This window comes from Paramormyrops kingsleyae, chromosome 12 (assembly GCF_048594095.1).
Source record: "Paramormyrops kingsleyae isolate MSU_618 chromosome 12, PKINGS_0.4, whole genome shotgun sequence".
In the NCBI taxonomy this organism is placed as follows: domain Eukaryota; kingdom Metazoa; phylum Chordata; class Actinopteri; order Osteoglossiformes; family Mormyridae; genus Paramormyrops; species Paramormyrops kingsleyae.
In genome coordinates, this window is record NC_132808.1 from 22,288,225 (window position 1) to 22,307,168 (window position 18,944).

General features: G+C 42.6%; 2 protein-coding genes across 5 annotated transcripts; one reads left to right on the forward strand and one right to left on the reverse strand.

The window, feature by feature from the left end:
* Positions 1–4,902: 4,902 nt before the first annotated feature.
* hopx (HOP homeobox) lies at positions 4,903–8,509 on the forward strand. 3 transcript variants are annotated; one of them, XM_023795819.2, is made up of 3 exons: positions 4,903–5,060; positions 5,267–5,508; positions 7,982–8,509. In XM_023795819.2, the coding sequence occupies exons 2-3, from the start codon at positions 5,344–5,346 to the stop codon at positions 8,057–8,059; spliced, it is 243 nt and encodes an 80-aa protein (XP_023651587.1). In that variant the 5' UTR covers positions 4,903–5,060; positions 5,267–5,343; the 3' UTR covers positions 8,060–8,509. The 3 variants fall into 3 exon arrangements, with proteins under 3 accessions (XP_023651587.1, XP_023651588.1, XP_072553819.1); XM_023795820.2 differs by having other exon boundaries at positions 5,000–5,083; XM_072697718.1 differs by lacking the exon at positions 4,903–5,060 and having other exon boundaries at positions 5,094–5,508.
* Positions 8,510–12,692: 4,183 nt separating this feature from the next.
* On the reverse strand, positions 12,693–18,111 carry LOC111835479 (sperm microtubule associated protein 2-like). 2 transcript variants are annotated; one of them, XM_023795841.2, is made up of 7 exons: positions 17,945–18,111; positions 17,585–17,641; positions 17,192–17,323; positions 15,726–15,848; positions 15,176–15,299; positions 13,286–13,420; positions 12,693–12,906 (listed from the first exon to the last, which is right to left on the reverse strand). In XM_023795841.2, the coding sequence occupies exons 1-7, from the start codon at positions 17,983–17,985 to the stop codon at positions 12,781–12,783; spliced, it is 738 nt and encodes a 245-aa protein (XP_023651609.1). In that variant the 5' UTR covers positions 17,986–18,111; the 3' UTR covers positions 12,693–12,780. The 2 variants fall into 2 exon arrangements, with proteins under 2 accessions (XP_023651609.1, XP_023651608.1); XM_023795840.2 differs by having other exon boundaries at positions 17,192–17,326.
* Positions 18,112–18,944: the final 833 nt, after the last annotated feature.

Consider the following 18,944-nt stretch of genomic DNA (forward strand, 5'->3'; position numbering starts at 1 on the left):
AAAGTTTTATTGTGACAAGGGTGGCTGGGCGCGTTCAGACTCCTATCAGGGTGGTCAAGTTGTGTCTCGGATGAGTAGGAGAGGACTTATCGGGAGGGGAGCATATCGCACGAAGGAAACGGGGAGAGGATTCTACACGCAAAAGAATGTTTAACTGGGCTTCTGCTCAATGCTCATTGGCTGTGCTGCAGTTATTGTAACAGATGCTCAGCCTTTAGCAGACAGGCCGTGTCTTCGATCCGTGTTCGGAAATGTAACATAAGCACGTGCATCTACTAGACTGCTTTGTAGCAGTCGCATTCAAATCCAGGCTCGTGTCTTGTATTCTGTTTTGACGTGACGCACATTGTTCCATTTCCACTTCTCGTACTTCATCCCCAGAAGCGACACACCCTGACCGCGAAGTAACCGAAGCGAAACGTAGCTTCGATGTAGGTCCCTTATCCTCCCATTGTTTGAAGATAAAGAAATTGAAGACTGTAAAGACACACGCACCTTAGATTATTAATCACTCATCCTCCCATTGTTTGTCGACCTTATTTAAAGGTCTCTTTTTACGGACCACCGCTGCCCTGAAGCTGAATACAAGTGCGGACTGCTCCCTTCTGGGGGGGAGGGGGGGGAATACATCGACCAGTGGGTGTAAAATGCTGTGTTTACAAATATATATGTAACTTGTAAACACATTTCGACCCGCAATGGATTGACTAATACAGAATGCTATAGATGAATGATCGAAATTTGTAAAAGATTTTAAGTTAAACCAAGAGCTCATTTAAGATTTTTTTTTTTTAATCAAGATTTTTATTTTGTCCATATGTTAATTTGTTAAATTTGATGCATGAAATTGTTTAGAATAAAAATGACATTTTCGCCTTGGATAAAATGATCTTGCATGGGGGGGGGATAAGGCAACCCTTGAAGCAGAGTGTGCCTGAGATGTTTATTCGGATTAAAAATTATGGGCCCTGCCTCAAGTATTGATGGTTTTGAAGGGGGGCTGCATTTTGGGTTCCGTCTGCACCAGAAACGACTTTAGCCGCAGTTTTGGCCCGGTGGAACGCATCTCGGGTTACTGAGGGCTGAGTCTGCTTCTCTCTAGGAAAATGGTTCCTCTACAGCTCAAACACTGATGCCTCTGTCTTTATCCATCTTCTTGTAAGCCACATGCATTTACGGTACGCTACACTGATAACGGCTACACTTGCAGAATGACGTTATCAGGTGGCAAATCTACAACGCGGAGTCTGCTTTTAAAAATGTATGAGAACGTGGCTGCTTTCTTTATGAAAAGTCACTGAAAGGAGTTTATGTAATTATGTAATGTTGGTGAAAATCAGCTGTACTTGACTGACCGTGTAACATCCTTGGCTCATCACAGGTAAGCAGCACATCTGTAAATAATGATCTCATGCCTGTGGAAATCCCAGCGTTGTTGACATGTAGCATGCTATTAATGTCATCAGCTCTTAATAGTCGATTGATGTGTATTGCACACAAAGTTCGATATATTGTTAGGAGGTTATTAACATGACATTGAATATGGCGTAATTTTTGCCACAATCATTAGGCAAGTGCCAGGAGTGAAAACACGTTTGTTTTGCTCTTCATGCATTACAGTGACAGCCAAACGAATATGAGGCGAAATCGCTCGCAGATGTTTCTCCTCCGCAGAGCGTACTCTGGAAAGCACGAACACGCACGGCGAATCAATAGGGCGTTACGCAGCGTGGCCCCTGGCCCCCGTCAACGCCAAGCGCTTGGCTGCCCGTCAGTGGGGCGTGGGGGGGGGGGGGGGGATTTCATGGGGCTTGCCACGGCACACAAACGCTCTACTGTGTGCGCTCCACCTCAAGCGCGAGTCCCCTTCGTAGCCCCCCCGCCCCCCTCCCCGAATCGAATTCAGTATTTTCACTGACATGATGTCATGTCCTCTCCTCTCCTGCCCTGTGACTGCATTTTCCCGTCTTCTAATCCCAGATCTTCCCCCATCCCTGCAAAAACTTCCAGAAAGCATTACATATAATGAGAGCCCACTGCTGTCTTATGCGTTCTCTGTCAAAGTGTTTCACCCCGTAGAGCGAGCCTGGGCCACTATCTTCTGCCAAGTCTCTAAAAAAGTTACTCTGCCAAACTTTCTGGTCTCATGATCTCCCTATATATTAATTGTTTAAAAAAAGGAATCTGAGTTTTGATTAAAAAATCATTAAAACCATACACAGCTTCCTTCTTTTCAGACAATAAAACAGCATGCCGGTTATTGGCCCAGAAACAGGGTTCGTTAATGAATTAATACTGTGAGGTGGGCGGGGCTTCTGTTTGTTGGCAGCCAGCTTCCTGGCATCATTTTTACATCTGCTGTCTGTTAAAGAGCTCACTCTCTTTTTGAGCATCGCGGCCTGTTTACTCGGCACTGAACAAAGGTTGGGAGGTCTGGGGTCAATGCATTCTTGCAGCACCTATTCTTACAGAACATCCTGCTTTTGAAGATGTTCATTCAGGATCCTGAGGGGAAGAGGGAAAAAACAGCTGTTTATTCAGCTTTGTGGTGCCTTGACTGGGGCGGGGAGACCCTCACGGAAAGAGAAAATGGCTTAATTTCGACGAGCAGCTTTTAAGCTCTGAAACTGAACCATATGCAGGTCGTCTTCAGCGGGGATTCTGTAGTTAAGCTGGCAGCGACTTTTAACATTGAGGATCATTATATCTGTCACGGGACGATGCCAATTCAGAGGGGAAGCAGAGTTAATTCAGGGTCAATAAATCCGAGTGCACTTGGTAAAAATTGAGTTTGGTTCTGAATGTTCTGAAAGTTTCTTTGAGTTTTAATGCCAAAACAATATACCGTCTGAGTTAAAAGTGGCCTGAATGTAAACATCACTAAACTGCAGCCGTTTTGTCCACTTTAACTCTCACGTGGAATCCGTCGTAAGGCAGCCATGAAGTAATTAGACTTTTCCTGTTTAACGTGCTGTAAACCATGACTGTGATTCCGAATGATTATGCCTGTACTTGGATCACATACCTTTGCCCATGATAAAAAATGCAGAAATCCATGGTTGAAAAATCTTTGGGGAAACTCTTTTGGAAAAGGCACTATATTATATAAACTGAGGTGAATTAGGGTGACATGATGGGTCAGACCTCCTACGTCGGGGGGTTTGAATCCTGCTTTTTCTCTGCATGTGGAGTTTTCACGTTTTCCCATAGATGTTTCTTCCCGAAATTGCCCTTATGTGCATGTGTATGCCCTGCACTGGACTGGCATCCTGTCCGAGGTTCACCCCAATCTGCAGTCTTGTGTTGTGCAGGATAGGCTCCAGGTCAGATTTAAGATTTAACCCCATGAATACAGCTCCCCCCCCCCCCCCCTGCCCAGTTCCTCAGGTACCCACCGATGTGCCTATAGGAAGCAGCTTTCTGTCACGATGTAAATTGAGCTTCTAACACTCATTGTCTGCTGTGCTCTCTTGAGGGTAGAGGAGTGGGCGGGGCTCGCTCCCCATCGCTTCGCCGCGGCACCCGGCCGCCGCCGCCGCCCATGGAGCCTCGTTTCTGCTCCAGGGGCCGCACGAGTTTCATTCCCGCCGCCAGATGTTTTCGCTTCCTGCGGCCAGGGCTTATATAACATCCATGTGATCGACTGCCCCCTAAAATATTCCAACTCGCCCATTACTACATACATCAGATAGCAGATGTGGTGAAAGCGAAATAGGAAATCATTAGGGGTTATTATCTACTGCCCCCAAGTGGTTGTGGAGATTCAAAACATGGACGTTTTAACGTAGCTAGTTATTTATAGTGTTCCGCTGTCCTCAAATTATGCTCTAACGATTCAATAACATGTATCTCTTTTCCCAAATGCATACACCAAGTCATTGTAATTTCAAATTTAAATTTATTTTAACTTTAACTTTAGATTGATTGCATGTGATATATAAAAATAGAAGAGCATGTTACTTTTGGAGACAGACCTCCAGACAGACTTGCTGTGATGTCCTTGTATAAATGTTGAGTTTGCCAGATTCCAGTTGCTGCTTTAGCAGTCTGGTGCTGCAGCACTGCACCAACATTGTCTCTGACTACGTCAGTATCGCAATAACACTAAAATCCTCCGTATTCAGTCTTTTAACAGGTTTCATTAAATTAGTTTATGAGAATATCTTATTATTTACTTATCGATAATCATTCGCAATCATAACAAAACATAAAATACATCAATGGCCTATAATATAATGTATCGACACAAATAATAACGCCACAGTATCAGGCACGTTTACTTTGTAAGGTTCCCCACCCTTGGGAGCAAGGACGTAACTTTGGGATGAACCTTGCGGGGATTGAGGTCTCCACCCATTTAGGGAGGGTCCAGGGGCATGAATTTGGCAGTTTTTAATTAGTGGGGGGGTTACAAACCCACATCCTGTATTTTACGCCCGTCCATGGAAGTTCAATTATTCTCCATGATGTTTTCCATGATATCGACCAATACTTTGGAGAGCTGTCAAACTGATCCTCCAAGAGGACGAGCTCTCAAGAACATATGGTACCGGTGTTCAAAACACAAATAAGCTGTTTATTATATATTTCGTTTATTGATAAAATTACATAATCTTACTAGACCTTCTCCTTTACAATCGCCGCTAGAGATACAGATGTGGAACCCGTGTCAAACATCGTTTTTTCTTTTTTCCTAAAGCGTGCATGAATTCGTATTTTCCACCGAAAATCCAGCCGGTTTCTAACAGAGACAGATGGAGGACTCGGAGTCTGTTAGTCAAAAACACAGAAACACACATCGACATAAACCAACTGTTATTGACGGAGACTTGAGTCCCACCTTCCACACTTTTAATTGTTGCCTTTGTGATTTTCATGAAACCATGTAGGCTACTGTACATACATATACGTGTGAACATCCAACAGGTGCAGCGAGACGCTATAAACAGCATGCGTTGTTGCTGACGTCACTTGGTAAACATTGCAATATTCAAAGCTCCTGTAACGCGACTGCTGCTTCTCAGAAAGACGCAAATGCGAACGGATTACCTTCAGCTGCGGTACACGATTCTCACTTTATCCAGTAATTTATCCTGTGTGCATTTGCCTGTGCCTTCGGAAATGTTTAATTCAATGCAGTGAAGGTTAAATTAAGTTGACATTTGAAGGGGGAGGTCCTGTTAAAGTTGCTTGCGCTTTTCGCGCATTTCTCACGGACGTCTGTCTCTATAAAGCGCATTTGCTCATTTCTGCTCTTATTTCCTAGCTAACACGGGCGTCGTCTGTGCAAGATCGACTACAGAAGAAGAATAATAAAAGGAGTTCGCCTTAATCTGGGGGGAAATGGCTTCGCATAGGAGTAACGGGGACGGCGTAGAAAGCATGCAGCTGGCGGAGGATCAGATCAAAGCGCTGGAGGAGAATTTCATGAAAGTCAGCAAGCATCCGGACGGGACGACGCTCATGTTGATCGCGGCCGAGTGCGGACTGTCCGAGGAGGAGGCGGCAGTGAGTGTCACCGTCTCTTAAGGAAATGTGCACGACGTAAATGTGCACGACTTGAATGTGTTTTTCCAGAATATGTTTTTGGAAGGCGCATACATACAGCACATGTACTTATTTATACCAATTTCACAGCGCTATAATCAGATATTTATTCAGATTTGAAATAGACATTGGGGCTAGCCCAATCATTAATTCGTTAATAATTAATGCGTTGACGTGTCCAATGCAATGGGTACACAAAAAAGTTTTATTTGCCAGTTAAACAATCGAGTCCTAAATTGACTTTTAATATTGCATAATTATGAACAGAATAGCGATCGTGTTTAGTTAACTGATAAAGAGAAAATGGGAATATCTTAAATTTGTTGGCTGTAAGCGCACTTCGGCAGTAACATAGATCTGGGTACAAATCGTTATAGCTTGATGTTGTTTCTTGATATTGCTTGTTGTGCACCGAAGCTTTTCAAACACACAGCTGATTTCCACGGTTTGAAGTTATTGTTTTTGGGGGTGTGGCAGTTATAGCTATTGTCTCCTATATTGGGGCTTTTTTTCCTTTGGATATATTGACTAATCAGATTCAGTGTATGGCCAACAGTCCAAACGTAATTTCCCCTGGGTAATGGTCCTGCTGGTGGACCAATGTTTGAGTGCCGTATTTAGAAATGTTTGGTGGATTTTTGAGTTTGCTGTGGAAATAATGGCAGGTACTACACCTACTTTGGAACTAGTCTCCCATGACTAACCGGTTCCACCTGCTCTTGTCAACCAAACAAACAAAAGGAAAGATGGTTATGTCAGCTATGTGTACACAGCGAGGCCAGGGCAGCTGATGTAGCGGCAAGCCCCCCCCCCCCGGAAACACCACCTGGCTCCGCGACCATCGTTGTCCTCATTAATAATAATAATAATAATAATAATAATAATAATAATAATAATAATAATATTGTTGTTGTTGTTATTATCATTGTTTACATATGTAGGCTACATTTTTGTTCGCTGGGAACAGGCGAAACAAACAAGCACATTATGTTGACGGAATCAACGCGCGTGCGTTGGGTGGTCGAGTCGCTTCAATTGGTGAAAAGCTTAAGTTAACTACAGAAAAAATAATCAAGCTTGTGGAAGCCGGACAGTCTAAACAAGAAATCACAGTGCGTCACATATTTGTACAATGTAACTGTAAAGCATTGCATATTAACTAACAAAGATTTTCAGAGTTGTCTTTTGCTGCTTAATGCTGGCAGGTTAGTGCAAGTAATGTTTGGAGGACATTAAGGTCAAATGCATCTGCCCCCCCTGACAGAAGAACTGACCCCAGTCTGGCCGCCCCAGTTGAAATGTTCTAGAACCCCGTTTAAGACATCCACAATAGGCTGCTTTTTCCACCTCCCACGAAATGCTGCCCCAAAGCCACAATTAGGCCTATGTTGAAAACTGCGGGAGTCTTAGCTTTTCGCGTCGCCGATGCTGTTTTTCCAGTAACCGGCTCGGCCCCGAGCCTCCTGAGGTCAGACCCAGTAACTGTCACTGCCATCAAAACAGGCCAAACGAGGCACCTCCTGACTGCTGTCCTGCCGCCAGTGATGAGCTCCAACCTCCATGGGGAGTCTCCGCTTTCCGCCGTTTATTTTATTTCCAGCGTCTTCACAGGCGGCCAACATATGCGCATTCTTGTCATTCTACAAGGATATTTTCAAAAATGTAACGCTGTCAATCAAATGATGACGAAACCGCGGTAGTAGCTCAGCTGTTAAATCGTATGCTTCCTTTAAATGATTGAATAGTACAGGAATTTATTTTTTTGTGATTCATTTAGTGAGTATGGGATAAGACAAATGATTATAATGCGGGCGGATTTGTTTTGATGGTCTCTTTTGCATTGTGTCTGCTTTGCTAGTTTCGTTACTATTGGGATACCACTATAACTCTATAATTGCGTTCACACTCTTTCGTTTATGCCTTTACGCTGGCGATGACGTCATTGTATACGCCAAAATTTGGAATGAAGTAATTTAATACTCACAAGCAATTGCAGTTAGTCATTAAAAATACGATTATTGTGTGAGTTTATGCATTTATTTATCTGGCGGTTAAGGTGCCAGCCGAACCATGTGTAAACACTATGATAGTTGGAAGAAATATTTATCTCCAGTTACAGATAATAGTCTCAAAGAACAATATATTTATAAGCAAATTTATTCTCTGGAATATGCCTTTGGTTTTGTGACTCACATCATCATACAGTTTATAACTTGTTGTCGCAAAATTAGACAGTGATTTGATTATCCTGTGGCGCTACACATGGCTTTCCACTAATAAGCACCATTTACATATTTACATATTCATCTTGGTGTTTTATTATGATGACAATGTATTCTTACATGCAGCCAATTAACGGAATTGTTTTTTGTGTTTGGCTGGATCATTGTTGTCCATCCATCCGTCGCTAATCTCTTCCCCTCCCATCTTCTAGAGGTGGTTCCGGCTTCGCAACGCGCAGTGGAGACAGTCCGAGGGCCTCCCCGCCGAGCAGGGCTCCGTCAAAGACTGAGGCAGAAGAGGGTCATCGCCCAAAGTGCCCCCCCCACCCCCCCCCGTTCCCGAAAAACACCCCTCCATCCCACCTCCCTCCCAACCTTCCCTGAGCTGTACTTTGCTGATTGTGAGCTGTATGTAAGTCTTATTTTTATAGATATAACCAGCATATTTCCATAGGTCTTATCACTAATTATATGTATGTAAATGTAATTTATTTTATGTCATGCAAGGCCCTCGGCATGTAGTGTTTGCAATAAGAAGCATGGAACTTTGTTCAGAGATGATCTGATGGGATCAGAGTACATTCTGACCCAAGGCCACTGCACTTATCCTGATTATGAAGATCCCTGACTGGAATTGTCTGCTGAAGGGTTACAGGTTCCCAGTCCAAGCCTTAAGGATTGGAGGATTCTGGGAATGCAAATCTTGACGTAGATAAATAAATAAATACATATACAAGAGATCCCACTGTTAGCGTGTTTGTCTGAAAGTGCTACCGGCTGCTGCAAATCCTGAGGGGTGGAGGGCAGAGATCTGGGCTGGGTGAGTGCGGCAGAGAGGAAGAGGCCATGCGCCACAATCAGTGGCATTGTTCCACGATAACGATCTACATTTATTTTCGTTTGGACGCTTTAATCCAAAGTGATGTACAAGTCAGACAAGTAGCACATTGCAAATATGCATGCTGTCAAGGAGTCGACTAGGCATGAGTGCAGCTATGCTGAGCATCCAAGATATGCCCAGCTACAAGGGTAAGCAGTACTGGAAGAGTTGCACAAAGTAACCAATGATTGACTGCACCTGGTTCCATAGATCAGATGGACAGCTGTATAAATACTTCCTGATGTGACAGCATGCCTGTGGCAGAATTGCATTTAGGGAAATGGTCTTGACTCGAGAGTTGTCGTGTGGTAAGGTACGTAACTTTGTAATAAATGGGAGAAAGTCAACGTCAGCTTTGGCACGAGGAAGAAAACCAGCAGCCAATCAGTAAAATGTAAAGGCTTCCTGTCCCCAGCCTGCGAGAAGAAACCAGAGCAGGAATGTTTGGACTGGACACACGTCTGCTGGTCAGACCTAATTGTCATGTGGTGATGATAAGGTCTGTCGTTTATTAAAACCAAGGCTGTTTCTGGCACTTTTACCAAAGCTGTATGAAGATTATTGATATGAACAAAGACTGAGGTTGCATTTCTGTTTGTCTGGGTTTAGCCGTGGGCTGTCTGTAAAAAGGCGTTTTCACCGGCTGAAGAGTTTTTAAAAACAGGGGTTAGGGTTTGAACAGGCCCTGGCATTGTACTTTGCACGCTCATGCACAATTAGTCACTAAGAAAGCGGTAAGAAGTATGGCGTGGAGACCATTAGGGTGGTCTAGACCAAGCACCCACTCCACCAGGCTTGTGGTAATCCGCCGTGTTTCACCACTGAGATACTACAGCCTTTGGGACGACGTGCTGTTATGGAATCTGCTTGTTGACCGGAGTTTTCTGGTCTACAAATGATCTGAATTACTGAGTTGGTGCCCTTATAGCCAGACTTCTTCTCCTCCTACCCTTATGAGTCACAACCTTACATAGTATATTTCCTTCCATTAGTTGCCATGCCTTCCTAATATTCTGTTTAAATACAACCATTTTTATGACTGCAGTTCAAAAGGTGACGTTATCTCATGGAAAATGCTGACGTCCTCTGGCACAATGCAGATGGTCTTATCACAATTGGTCACATTTGGGTGGAATTATTTCCAAGTGATGTCACAGAGCAAGACCTGACAACGAGATGTCATTTGCGGCAAGACTTTGCATGTGGATTTGAATACGGCAGGAAGTTTGAACAAATTTGCCAGCCAGACTGGAACAATGGAACAGGAGACGCACTGCTCAGTGTTTAGACTTGAAGGCTATAAAATAGGGACAGAGTTCACATTTTGTGCCTTTACATAATACAAAGGGGTGATTATGGAAAATGCATAGCACTATAGAAAATGCATAGCCTTGCACAAAAGGGATATTCCCAAAGGGAAATATCCACACATAAAGAATGAAAAGTGAGAATTCCCACTGAAAGATATTTTAAAGCCCCTTACCGGCCAACAATGTCTAAAAGACTAGTTTTGACGTTCAATAAGCTACATGTTAAAAGATCACATGACAAACTTTACTGTCAATGGTAAAAGCCCCTGTCATGTGACATCAGTCTGCATTTTGAACCCTTTGTTACATGATTTATATTCTTAAATCCACTTTGCCCTGTTTTCATCTCCATATATCCTCTGAATTTAGAAAATTGGCCAAAGGTTGCTTTAAAATTAAAACCAGAAAACAGGAAATAACTGTTGTGGACTAAGTTCAAACCCACTGATCCTTAAAAAAATCACAGATCCTAAAGCTTTCATTTAAAAGAACAGAACCCTAATTCTCAGTTTATATTGCTGGAATGGTACATGACTCATTCTAAAGGTAAATGCTGTATTTTACTGAGATTTTGCGAGTCACGGTGCATGTCCAATAGCTGATAATCCTGTAGAGAATCAACAGTGTTTGACAGGACTCACACAGGTAATTTTATGCTTGTCTCTGAGTCACAATTCACATTCAACTACATGTGCAGATTTATTTTCCATCCTGCCTGTACATGTACATAAAAGCTATTAAAGAGAATTGGGCAGTAGGGAGAGACATAGAAACAGTATTTTTCTATCTGCAGACGTGATTAAGTAACTATGGTTTCAGTGTTACCAAAGATCACAAGCATCAAAACACGCAGAAGCGTGACATACTGGGCAAAGGTCCAATGGTTTGAAAAGTGACTTCAGGATCATCACGATAACATAATATACAAGATACAAGATAATGTAGTTTTATTATAAAAGTTTAAATAAGGTTCAGTACTCCTTCATAATGTATTCATTAAATATATAATCATAAAACATTCATAAGCATCATGCATGTATACCTTAACATCCTAACATCCGTTAACAGCTGTTATATACATTAATAACAAACATTATATAATAATAACAAACATTATAATTGTATAATCATGTAATGTTTGTTATTATTGTATAATAAAGCTATTAAGGGATGTTAATGTGTACTACATTATGAAGGTGCACTGAATGTTCTATGAATGCATAACGAAAGCATTATGAAAGTGCACTTAATGTAAAGCGTTACCAAATAAGGTATCCAATATTTTCATCCCAATCTAAGATGAGTATAAAAAAGGACAGTTTTGACATTTAAAATTTTTATTTTATATATATATCCATCCATCCATCCATCCATCCATCCGTTAATCCTGGTCGAGGGGAGCTTACTATTATTTTACTGGCTTCATATTTTAAACTGACAGGCATCCCATGATACCTTTGATGCAGGCAGCCCTGCACAGCCGCTCCTGGTGAGACGCCACACACTGCAGGTTAAGCATATCAAACCCATCCTTCCTTTTGAAATCCACATTTTAAGACAGGAGCCTGGGGCAAATAATCAAAAGCAGGTGACTCTAATAGCACTTTAGAAATGTGTTTTCAGTCAGCACTGCTTTACTGTTCGCTTTTACTAAGTCGGGTGAAAGCTTTTAATTCTCGCCCTTAAGGCTCTTGCCACAGACTCATGGTTTTTCTATTTTCATTTCAGTTGGGTTATAAGTAAAACATATTTCATTGAAAAACTGCTAAATAAAATCCATCGTCCGACCGCTTATACAGTATGGGGCTGCGTGGTAAATAAAATACATTAAATGAAAAACATGTTTTTCTTTTTACAGTTTTTAACTGAAGTAAAGATTTATCCTGGAGCTTAACACTCAGACGGCTGCATAATCAACTGTAATTGGAAACAAAATAACACAAAATAACAGAAAAGCAGATATAACAGAGATACTGGCTGGTTAAGTGACATTTCCGCAAACACGCACCAACAACACACACACACACACACTCACACACAGGTTTTTAATTATACCTTTGTGGGGACTCTCCATTCATCTCTATGGACATAACTCTAATCCCAACATGACGACCTTAACCCTTAACCAGCCCTAACCTTAACCATAAGTAACCAAACGAAATGCAAGACTTCTGGCATTTTAATTTTTTTGATTACATTCCCTAGATTTTTAAAAATAAATTTAGTTTCCTTGTGGGGACAGAAAACATGTCCCCACAAGGTCAAAATAACAGGTTTTTATCAAATTCTGGGGCCATTTGGTCCCCACAGTATAATATACACATAATTCACACTCTTGCCCCCCTAATCAACAGGAATGAGGTTCCGTCCAAGTGTTCTGGAGCGTGGCTAGGTGAGACACCTCATTCCCACTGCCACAGCAGAGATGGGACATGCATCAAAGGCCTTGTTTTTAACTACTCCCTTTAACACAATTGAGCATGAAAAAAACTTGAGTGAAAATGGTTTAAAAAAAATTTATTCTGACAGAAAAGATGACTTGACGTCTTATGTTTTTTGAGAAACCCTTTATTCTAGAACAAGGTTCCCCGATCCAGTCCTGGAGGGTCGATCTGTGACACAATTTGCAGATTCCCCTGCTTAAATACACCTTATTTGGCTGGCAATCGCCAGGTTTAGTAGGTGTGTTTGAGCAGGGAAAACTGCAAACCGTGTCACAGACTGACCCTCCAGGACTGGATCGGGGAACCTTGTTCTAGATTGAGTCTGGGTTTTGGTTGCTTTCATACCTCTCCATGCTTCCCTATATTACCACAAGCCTTTACTTTCCATGCAGAAAATCCCAAACTGGATCTTGCATCGGCATGCAGTCTCTCCCGACGTCTTTTGGTGCAGCGAGGCTTTTAATCCGGGGTGTAGCCTTGGCTCTTATGGCACTTTCTGAAATCTATGGGAAACGTGGGACTTTTCAGGTCCAAAAGGCACCAGTGAAGTCAAAGCCATTCACACCGCAAGACCATGGCTAGGCTCTTTATAAAACCTTCGTTTGCTGTGTTTCAGCTGGGACTGCTAAGTTCTCAGTAGTAAAATGGCTTTTAACACGTTGTTTATAAGAACAGCAAGTATAAGTTGAATGGAAACGGCAAATGCTGATTTTCCCATAATCCCTGCCCCATAACGGTCTGATATTGCTTGTGACAACATGCAAATCTGACACCACAGTACTTAGAAAGATAACATCAAGTGACATTGGCCTAGAGCTGTGTGACAGCTGGGCACCAGCCTTGGAAAACAAAATGGCCAAGACTTGACAGATGACCCCTTACTGGTCTGATGGTCTCCTCCGGTCGTCCCAGCTCAAAGAACATGTTGGTCTTCCTCATCTTGGGCAGCGCTAACTGCTCCAGCCTTGGGCTGGTCTGCGCTCTTCTTGCAGTGCATGAGATGTAGGTCTCCGCCGACTATGAGACAGAGGCAACGGGAGGGGAACGTGGGCGGAGTCAGCGAGAAAAGCACATGGCTAAGTCCCTGAAGTCACATGATGAGCTCGATGTCACATTATCTCAGAGCGCCAGGAGCTTCTACACCTGTGGACGCGTCTGATAACTGTGTCACTTTGCTTTTAAAGCTAGTTAAGTGTTATTTTTACCTACTAGTGTCATACTTGTCCATGGTTTCTGTTTAATATTTCATTTGTTTGGCTAAAATGTACTTAAAGGGGCATATTAATGAATCTATGTAACAAAATGCTTTTTTTCTCATTGTAAACTGTTGTTTTTCTGATCATAATGTCAACACCTGACACAAACATTGCTGTCCTGTTTCAAAGCATATAACATACCAGGCTAAGTGGCTGAAAGATGGATGGATGTATGAAGGGATGAATATAATGTGTAAATGATGGTTAAATGCTCAATAAGAATTGTATGAGATGACTTAGGGGCTTTTTTATGGGAACACAATACTATTGTGTATTTAGCAGTTTCGTTCCAATCAAAAAACAGTGCAAAATTACCCAACAGTGGTGTAACTAATCTTAATTAGTTGTGCACAATAACCCTGGGATTCTGTATGCACCAATAGGATCTCTCTCACCTGTATCCCATATTGCACCAATAGGATCTCTCTCACCTGTATCCCATAATGCACCAATAGGATCTCTCTCACCCGTATGCCATGTTGCACCAATAGGATCTCTTTCACCTATACCCCATAATGCACCTACTGTATAGGAGCTCTCTCACCTATATCCCATGTTGCACCAATAGGATCTCTTTCACCTATACCCCATAATGCACCAATAGGATCTCTCTCACCTGTATCCCATATTGCACCAATAGGATCTCTCTCACCTGTATCCCATATTGCACCAATAGGATCTCTCTCACCTGTATCCCATAATGCACCAATAGGATCTCTCTCACCCGTATGCCATAATGCACCAATAGGATCTCTCTCACCTGTATCCCATGTTGCACCAATAGGATCTCTCTCACCTGTATCCCATATTGCACCAATAGGATCTCTCTCACCCATATGCCATAATGCACCAATAGGATCTCTCTCACCTGTATCCCATGTTGCACCAATAGGATCTCTTTCACCTATACCCCATAATGCACCAATAGGATCTCTCTCACCTGTATCCCATATTGCACCAATAGGATCTCTCTCACCTGTATCCCATATTGCACCAATAGGATCTCTCTCACCCATATGCCATAATGCACCAATAGGAGCTCTCTCACCTATATCCCATGTTGCACCAATAGGATCTCTTTCACCTATACCCCATAATGCACCAATAGGATCTCTCTCACCTGTATCCCATATTGCACCAATAGGATCTCTCTCACCTGTATCCCATATTGCACCAATAGGATCTCTCTCACCTGTATCCCATATTGCACCAATAGGATCTCTCTCATCCATATGCCATAATGCACCAATAGGATCTCTCTCACCTGTATCCCATGTTGCACCAATAGGATCTCTTTCACCTATACCCCATAATGCACCTATAGGAGCTCTCTCACCTATATCCCATGTTGCACCAATAGGAGCTCTCTCACCTATACCCCATAATGCACCTATAGGAGCTCTCTCACCTGTATCCCATGTTGCACCAATAGATGCTCTCTCACCTGTATCCCATGTTGCACCAATAGGAGCTCTCTCACCTGTATCCCATGTTGTACCAATAGGAGCTCTCTCACCTCCCTGTCACCCTTGAAGTCCAGGTGCATTACTTTGGGCTTAGCCAGCTGCAGGAGGCGCAGTGAGAGCTCAGCAGCTCCAGTGCTCTGAAATCTGGCCCAGTCCCACTGGCACCATGATACCCTGGGGAGTCCAACACGTATACTGTCAAGGGAGATCTGGTCCGGAAATGGATTTGGACAAAGGGCCCGCCCTATTACAGCACGATTTTCAAAGCACTTCCCCTCAGGACGCAAGACGTTAAACAAACCAGTCAGCTTTACACAAGACTTTTCTGTTTCCCCATTGTCTACTTGTGTCCCGACCCAAAATATGTCAAAAAAAGGAAAAAAAAGGTTTAAAAGAAAACATCTGGCACATTCCGTGTCCCCCCAGGAGTTCAGTGCTGGACAATGGAGCCTATTGTCTTGGCAGAAACTCCTTATTCCCACAGCTTAGCCCAAAAATAGAAACGGAAGCAGATGTAAAACCAACAGCTCAACAGAGACGTTACCGGTCATCTTGGGGGACATGGGGGCTGCTGTGGGCTCGTGTGCCCGGAGTCCCTACCCGTCTTCCTGGAAGTCCTGGGGCCTGGTTCTGGGGGCCGACAGCCGGGCAAGGTGCTCATACCGGGCCGCCCTGGTCGGGGGTTTTAAGTCTTTCCTGGGGGAGAAGCTCTGCTTTCGTTGCCTGCACAAGAACGGGGGGGCTTCAGATTTCTGTCCGGAACCAGGGAGCTACAGAGTTTCAGTAGAGACTAAGAAAACTGAAGCCATACTGAATAATTCTGAATAATTCAGCAAACCTGCCGAGGGTCAGTGCAATTTCACAGACACCCTGTTTATTTCGAAATATTGTATCTTGTATCCATGTAGTTTAACTGCTTCTACACCGTGAGATAAGAAAGCACAACAATGTTTATTTTACACACATACATATATATATATATATATATATATATATATATATATATATATAAGGCAGTATCCTTGGCACTCAAGTGACCACAACATTATTACAGAATCTTGGGTCTGAAAAACTTTAGTTAACCTTATAATTAAGCTTTGACAAAGATTTTATTTTTAAAAAATACTTTATTTAAGGAATGGTTGATGCAGTAGGATTCAGATACTAGCTCTATTCTTTCCCCAGACATTCATGCATCATTGACTTAAGCCACAATTCGCTTCTTCATTATCTTGTTTCAATTTTATGGTTTGGTCAGGAGCAGCTGAACAATGAAGAATGTCTAAATGTGAACAGGGGGCTTAGTGGTCTAACCAATAGCCATTTCGGTAAAGGATGCCTAAATGTCAGTGGAAAACAAACAATCTGCAAAATGAGAATAGTCACAATGCACATAATAATCACACAATCCCAGTTGTTATTCCTTCACTTGTGCAGTTCCTGACTCTTTTGTTTTTCTCTCTCCCTGTGGTTCCTTGCAAACTCGATTACACAGGCTTCCTCATAAGCATCACATTTAATTTGCAAGTTATTACTTTTTTGTGTTATTACGTTATGCCCCATCAGATTCCAGGCCTCAGCGCATTCTGCGAGTTCTGCAGAAGAATGGAGTCAGATGACCGTATCTGGCCATGAGCTGTGCTGAGAAAATCCCTGCAGGTCCCCTGAATAAATTTTATTAAATTTAAGTTACCAAAACAATGGCAGAAGGTGCCTCCCATGTTCAAATGTCACCCATGTCACAGCATTGCTACAACACAGTGTGTGTCCACTGTTAAAATAACTGGCAGTTTGTTCATTGGAGACAGGGAGACAGTTGTAAAGTGGATTAAAAAAAACCATTAAATCTGATATGGGGATATACAGGTACACAAATGGTGGCAAGTAAAATACAGGACGTGAACATCGTTACATTCTGCCCCTCCACTAATATGCGTGGTCCTGCTTAAGCATTCATTGGATGCCTATCACCAGTATTTTCCTCTTCTCTGAACTGTCATCTGAACAGGCAAAATGTTCCCATAAAATCGGCTTCATTAAAATGAACTGAAAGCAGAACCAGTTACCTCCACTGTTCTTCACATGCAGAAAGGTCTTTTTTTGGTGTAGCCAGATAGCAGACTCTCTCTGTAGGCACTGCAGTCAGAGCCGAGTGGGACAGCGGTCTTATTGGTTCCTGATCACCCCACCTTAGATACCTGCTAAACCAGCAGAGATGAAAGACTGCTGTACTTCTGAACACCCAAACAATGAACGGCAAAAAAATGCTCTATATCAATGTTTCCCAGTCCGGTCCGCTAGGACGCACAGCCGGTCCACATTTTTGCTCCCGCCGAGCTCCCTGTCAGACAGTCCACATTTTTGCTCCCTCCCAGTGGGTCCCCAAGGATCGAGTTGGGAAACACTGCTTTATATAAAAGATGGTGTTGAATAAGGATAGGAATTGACCGCAGACACACCAGGGAGCTGTAACAGGGAGTGTTTTGTAATCCTTTGGCCGGGAGAGCTGAAGGATCCTGTAAAGAGACACATCCCAGTCATTACGCACTTACAGCTTACCGCTATTGTCAGTGCAGCGCTCAGGCTTGCAACAGCGGCCATGCAATTCCGATTCAAAACTATCATATTAGAGCTAAACTTCACAATAAGTCAGAGATAAACACAATGCTGCAGGGAAAACAAATAAAAATGTATTCCTATAATTGGAACATTAGTAAATGCTAATTCTAACCTGGCAGATGGGAAATATCTGGACACGCAGGAAATGCAAATACGTTGTAATACATCGTAACACAAAATCAATCGCAGTCCAAACATACCTGTCTTTATAGATGTCATTATACTTCCTGCACAATGACATTTCAACTAGAAATTCAACTACGGCATTCACTGCTTTGGTCAACAGTTGCGTTGCTATGTCACTGAAGTACCTAGCAACCGATCACATGACAGGCCTCGTTCAGACACCTTCTGCAAGTGGAAGAATTCCAACTGTATCTGCCAATATGCTTAAAAACATGCAAAATCACAATGACACCTTTACTTAAGTCAGAGACTCAGACGAGCACTTCAGCTGACAGAAAGGTATCTTGGAAATATATATATATAAAAAAATATATTTGAATTCCAAAATGTAGTGTGTTTTAGTTAAAGTAACTACAGACAACAGGGGAGTGAATAAGTCGGGATTGCGGCCGCAGATTCTAGATGGCGAGTGGATTCTCTGCATGCCGGTAAGTGTTTGTGAACAGTACACACAAAATGCGCTGCAGCCTTACTCTCTTCTCTCACATTTCTGGGGCAGCACCATCTCTGAAATGCGACACCAGAGGTCATCGAAAAGCTCCATTATTTATGGCGAGTTGTACTGGTAACGCATTTAAAAATGCAGTTGTATTAGGGCTGACGCTGACATTTCCAAGGTCGACAACAATGACAAACACTGGACCCCACATCCATTATTTTAAAAGTATAACAGATTGAACTTTAACTTATTATTAACATTGCTTATTTGTTCATGTCACAATTAGCATTATATTTAAAAGCCAAAGGGGTGTGGAGCCCATTCCAAGCAGCTCAGGCCACAAGGATGAGGTTCCAGTTCATCACAGTGAACATACACACACATTTAGAGACACAGGTTTGCCTAAATGAAGAGTGCCTAGAAAAAACACAGGGGGAACGTGCAATCTCCACGCACAGGTCAGAGGCAAGGTTCAAAACCCCAAACCTGGAGGTTTAGGCAAGAAAGCTATAAATAAACGTAAATTTTACATCAAATTGTAACTAAATTTTGAACTTGTTATCCATCCACCCACC

Excerpts from the sequence above, each read along its gene's own strand:
- LOC111835479 (XM_023795840.2), bottom strand. The coding sequence starts at position 17,985 with ATGTCATTGTGCAGGAAGTATAATGACATCTATAAAGACAG. Across the intron at positions 17,327-17,584 it reads CTCCCTGTTACAGCTCCCTG|CAGGTATCTAAGGTGGGGTG; the intron begins GTGTGTCTGCGG and ends CTGCTGGTTTAG. Across the intron at positions 15,849-17,191 it reads GCATGTGAAGAACAGTGGAG|GCAACGAAAGCAGAGCTTCT; the intron begins GTAACTGGTTCT and ends GTTCTTGTGCAG.
- hopx (XM_023795819.2), top strand. The coding sequence starts at position 5,344 with ATGGCTTCGCATAGGAGTAACGGGGACGGCGTAGAAAGCATGCAGCTG. Across the intron at positions 5,509-7,981 it reads TGTCCGAGGAGGAGGCGGCA|AGGTGGTTCCGGCTTCGCAA; the intron begins GTGAGTGTCACC and ends CCCATCTTCTAG.